Below are 6,000 nucleotides of genomic sequence, written 5' to 3'. Positions count from 1 at the left end.
AGTCTGTGCCGCACTGGTTTGACATAACTTAACGCAAAGTTCAAAATGGCGGTGCCGTTGCCTTGCGCAATGTAATTTGTAAAGTTACAGCTGTGAATTTTGACCCTATCAAACTTAATTCACATGCTCTTCTTCCAGAGCAGGCCTCCTCTCTAGGGACTCCTCTCTAGGCGAATGACTTTGGTGCCCCTTGAATTGAGTTAAAACAAAAAACTTCTGGGGGATCGATTTAAAAACTTTACGCTATTAAGTGATAGCCTAGGCCCTAGCGGTCAATCATCGCCCTGCTACTCAGGGGGTCGGGAGTTCGATCCCGGGCACGGCACGCATTTCTAACTTTTCGTAGGTAATATGCGTTTTAAGCAATTAAATATCACTTGCATTATAACGGTGAAGGAAAACATCGTGACGAAGCCTGCATGACTGAGAGTTCTCCATGATGCTCTCAAAGGTGTATGATGTCTGCCAATCCGCACTTGACTAGCGTGGTGAATTATGGCCAAAAACCTTTCTCATTCTGAGAGGAGACCGTACTCTATAGTGAATCGGCGATAGGTTGTTCATGATGATGATGATTAAATCGCTCATTTGATTCTTTCTTATGAGGCCTATATATTTTAAGTAGTTGGCGGTCGGTAAGTCAGTTTCTCCTTTTAGATTTTAAGCCTCGATAGCTCAACGGTTAAAGAGCGGACCGAAAACCGAAAGGTCACCCGTTCAAACCCCACCCGTTGCACTATTGTCGTAGCTACTTCCAGCACAAGCTTTACGCTTAATGGGAGGGGAAAGGGGAATATTAGTCAGCATGATAATATTCTTTATAAATAAAAAAGAAAAAATAAAGTGAGAAGTAAGTACCTACATCTAAATACAGATAATGTCATGTAATAACTTTTTCTTTAATTATATAATTAAGAATAAAATCTATCTCTAGTCTATAAAACATACAGAAAAATTTATCACAAAAGAAAAAATATATATATTTACAAAAAATATACGCCGTCCAAATGGTCATTTATGGGCATTGTGCCCAAAACACTGGCGCTATTACCTCGCTGAACGGCATGGCTCAACCGTTGAGCGAAATAAGCACCAGCTCTCTTATGTCATGTTCATATTATAACAAGGTCGGTAACCCCTTTAATTATTACGCATCTCCCCACAGATATGTAGGTCAACACTGACCTGACCTGATTCTATCACTCGTGGACTTAAAGGCGCCTTGAGTGAGAGGTACCCATACAGAGACTTTAATGACAATCATCATCATCGTCGTGATCAACCCATCGCCGGCTCACCACAGAGCACGAGTCTCCTCTTAGAGAGAAGGGCATAATCTACCACGGTACCCATGTGCGGGTTGGTACTTCACACACCTTTGAGAACACTATGGACAACTCTCAGGCATGCAGGTTTCCGTACAATGTTATCCTTCACCGTTAAAGCAAGTGATATATATATTTTAATTACTTAAAACGCACATAACTCAGAAAAGTTAGAGGTGCGTGCCCGAGATCGAACCCTCGACCTCCGAGTTAGAAGGCAGACGTCCTAACCACTAGGCTATCACAGCTTTTTAAAATGATAATAGTGCCTTTTATTTTACCCATTACAAACATATTAGAAAGCTCAGAGTCACTTAACGGGCGATGGAGAGAGCTATGCTTGGAGTTTCTCTACGTGATCAAATCAGAAATGAGGAGATCCGTAGGAGAACCAGAGTAACCGACATAGCTCAACGGGTTGTGAAGCTGAATGGGCAAAGTTCCTAGTTCCTAGATACCTAGTTCGAAAATCGATAACGTTGGGGTTGCAAGGTATTAGAATGGAGACTGGAAAGCGAAGCGTATTGGAGACTAGGTGGACAGACGTCATAAATCGAGTCGCAGGGAGCCGCTGGATTCAGGTGGCGCAAGACCGTGGCGCGTGGAAGCCCCTACAAGAGACATAAGTCCAGCAGTAGACGTTTGTCGGTTGGCAATGATGATGATGATTTAATTAAATTAGGTCAAATGTGACTGGCATAGCGAACGTGAAACATAATTTTCAAAAGTGTTACAGCCGGGAATCGAACTAGAAACATATTTTCTTAGAGTTCAGCCGACTTTTACCCGAACTTACTTGTGCGTTATATAAGCGCGTTAGTCACGCTATTGAAGACAGTTATGATAAATTGTCCTACATAAACTTTAAAAGTTAGTAAGTATTATATTTATTCAAATGAGTAATTATTAATTAATTTCAAATTTTACTCCATAATAAAGTAGGTAGGTACTATTGAACACGCAAATTGAATAAAATTAAAGTTTTCTACGTGATAAATTAACCTACTGCCAATTTTTTAGCCTAGGTTTTATTATGTTAATTATATTATTTATAGGTATTTACTTCTGTACTTTTAAGATCAAAGTTTTTATTTATGAAATCAAGTAAGACTAATCATTCACTACCCATATCACACTACCCTTAAGTAAATGCGAAAGCGTATTATTTTGTTTGTTGGTTTGTTGATTTGTCCTTCGAGGGCGAGCGAAGCGAAACTTTTTGACGAAACTAGTTGCGGAAACTTTTTGGAAGTAACTAACTAACTAGTTACCTACTGTTTAAAAAGCAAAAAGCTTGTAGTGTATAGTTACGGGCTGCGACGTTACGGGCACAGACTACAGTGGTTACGGGTTATGAAGTTTACTACAACCATAAGCAATAAGTTTGTCAGCTGTCAATATCAAGCTCAAAATGACAGTGACACAGTGTTTCCATGTACACGGTAATTACCGTAGATGCACCGTAATTCAGTCCTAATCTACCGTCAAGGTAATATGCCCATTACCTTGACCGTGTCACCGAAATACAAAAATCACGTGAAAAATTCATAATATACTGCGTAATACGAGTACGAATCTCAGTCACGTTAGCATATTTCGTAATGGCAACATTTCTCTTGCTCTCGGTTTAAGCATCAAATCTCAACGATCTATTTTCATTTTTCGTCCTTATTCAAGTAATTAGGAAGGAATGAAATGTAAAATTAATGAGATTTAACAAAATATTAATATGAATAAATCCGTTTATGACAAAGATATTGCTATGCTAGGAGAGTCAGATTCAGAATAATATTAATAATTGATTAAAAAGCAAATTCGTGACTTTTTTCTTTTAAAAATGACACGGTAATTTACACGGTATTCTTTTAGCTAAACCACCGTAATAGGCTACTTGACAATTTTTTTAAGTTGGTCTTAAATGGTTAATATTTGTCCTATTATATCAAAAAAATTAACACTATATTTTTTTGCGCCCTAAAAACCGTAAAACTTTAATTTAAAAAAATATTTTTCTTAGACAGGTGAAAACACTGTCGGCCATGTTTGGCCGATAGATTATCTGTGCTCTGACGTCATGCATTTGTAAACAACAGTATAACCACAGGGTTATACTGTTAACCACAGGGTTATACTGTTGTTTACAAATGCATGACGTCAGAGCACAGATAATCTATCGGCCAAACATGGCCGACAGTGTTTTCACCTGTCTAAGAAAAATATTTTTTTAAATTAAAGTTTTACGGTTTTTAGGGCGCAAAAAAATATAGTGTTAATTTTTTTGATATAATAGGACAAATATTAACCATTTAAGACCAACTTAAAAAAATTGTCAAGTAGCCTATTAAATCTAGAAACACCGTAATTTTAACCCTTCAACACGGTAATTCTCGATTTACATATGGAAACACTGCAGTGACATGACAACTGACAGTCGACAAAAACAAGTTTTGCGCGCCGTATTGTTTTCCGCTGCATGGTTTTAGTAATTTCATTCAATATCACCTACATTTCTAAATAGTTAAACAATGGCCGAAAAGCTCGAAGATATCAACCTCCCGCTGACAGTCGTCACTAGGATCGTGAAAGAATCTTTACCAGATGGAGTAGCCATATCGAAAGAAGCCCGTACCGGCTTAGCAAAAGCCGCTTCAGTTTTCGTTTTATACGTGACCTCTGCTGCTACAAATATAGTAAAAAACAATAAGAGGAAAGCTCTAACAGGTCAGGATGTGTTAGAAGCGATGACCGATATAGAATTCGACAGATTTGTAGAGCCTTTGCGGGAAGCTTTGGAGCATTACAAGCAAGTTGTTTCTGCGAAAAAGATGGCCTCAGGGAAGAAAAAGGATGATTGTGACGATGTGGAAATGGTTGAGGATGATTAGTGTGATATACTTTTTATAAATAGTGTAATTTTTTAAGGTTATAAATGTGTTATGCTCGAGGGTTGCAGCCCCCTTTGCATTAAGATGTGATGAATTGATGATCACTCTACAATCTACACTTTACAATCGCAATTGTTGTGATTGGCTGAACTAATAGTATTATTACTGCAATAGCGTATTTTAGCCATTAATGAAAAAAATGTCAGGCAGTCACCATAGCAAGGTTGTAGGCCTTCAAGTTGACATTGTTAGAAGACAGTCAAATTTGCTCAGAGCTATAGAGGCGAATGAATGGTTGAATAAAAAGCAAAAGATTGTAGTGCAAAATATACAGACAATCGCTTGGTATGTAGTTGAAGAAAACAAGATTCTTCCTTCATCCTGTAAAGTTGTTAAAATTGAGATAGTACCAAATGCCAGGTCTCTTTCTCTAAATTAAATTTAGAGTATCTGCTCTCTGGTCAGATTGGACTACATACTCGTTTTGCAATCACCATAAATATAAAATGTGATTTTCCTGAGTTGGTATATTTTTTCAATAATGTAATACATTACACAATAATGTATTTGATGTCTAGAAGGCATCTTTATGATTAAGGTTAATAAAAATATAAATTTTTCACTATTGTTTTATTGCAGGATCTACCATAAATTTTAATTCTTACTAATTTGTAGCCGAATAAAAAAAATTAAGTTATTGGTTTCAAAATAAAACAAACATCAATTTAAATATTTAATCACTTTATTCAGGATAAAATTTGCTCAGAAACAATCTGGAATTAACATTGACAACTCGTGACATTCCCTTTACATTCTATGTCTACCTACATTATTTACACTCCGAGGAATTAGTATACGTTGGTTTTCCTTAGTTTACTAAAAAGGTAAACAAGTAGCTTCGCACTGAAATACTAATAAGGTGCACTTTACACAGCGCATACGAGTTACGACCTTGTTACTCTTGTTACAGAATAGTACATTCTATGAGTGAATAACCTAACTCCAGAAGGACTAAAGGAAAATCGCGTCGCTTACGCGTTTCGCCGAATATATTTTTGAATTCATTTAACTTTTAAGCAGACTGAGGAAAACCAGAGTATGTAGCTCATGCCGATAAATAAAGGAATCAAAATGGCGGCGCTAATTATTCTCTCTCACGCACTATACACAGGTGTAAGCGTAAGTGAGAGGGAATGCCGCCAATTTTAAGTCGATTATTATTAGCACGAGTTATACTACCGTTATATAACGAAAATATACTCGTATATAAACTAAGTATTTCGCAAAACTATAATTCTATTTTTTAGTATCTTTGATTATAATTCAATTTATTTTACTATTATAAATTATTGTTTCATTACTTGATTATAAGATTAGAGAAAAATTGAAGACTAATTTTTATATAGTAAAATCTTTAGCAAATTTTGTTGCTCTAGAGCTACTAGATCAAAACTAAGGCGAATCGGACCGATATATATGTATCTATTTTCGAACAGAAGAGCGATGTATTCTAATGATTGGAGCAGGTAGTCGCTTAAAATATACCTACTAATATTATTATCTAATATAAATTGTTTTTCTTTTCTGCGCTCGAGTTTAGCGGGATTCGCCTTAGTTGGATCGAAGGTTGTCTGTGTAGGCTAGTAAAAATCATTGAAATTAGAAGTAACCGGCACAGACTAAAGAAAAAATATAGAAGGATCATGAAGCCTAACAAATAAGACCATAATTTTTTATATAAGTACCAACATAGCGTCGCATAGCATCGGTATATACACATAGTATATCGT

General features: G+C 36.3%; 1 protein-coding gene across 1 annotated transcript; it reads left to right on the top strand.

The window, feature by feature from the left end:
• Positions 1-3,750: 3,750 nt before the first annotated feature.
• Positions 3,751-4,830, top strand: Chrac-14 (DNA polymerase epsilon subunit 3 Chrac-14). Its single transcript, XM_034981905.2, has one exon. The coding sequence runs from the start codon at positions 3,851-3,853 to the stop codon at positions 4,208-4,210; it is 360 nt and encodes a 119-aa protein (XP_034837796.1). The 5' UTR covers positions 3,751-3,850; the 3' UTR covers positions 4,211-4,830.
• The last annotated feature ends 1,170 nt before the right edge of the window (positions 4,831-6,000 follow it).

The sequence above is a fragment of the Maniola hyperantus genome, chromosome 25 (genome assembly GCF_902806685.2).
Source record: "Maniola hyperantus chromosome 25, iAphHyp1.2, whole genome shotgun sequence".
Lineage (NCBI taxonomy): Eukaryota > Metazoa > Arthropoda > Insecta > Lepidoptera > Nymphalidae > Maniola > Maniola hyperantus.
The sequence above is the reverse complement of the archived record's forward strand: the minus strand, read 5'-3'. Positions and strand labels throughout refer to the sequence as shown.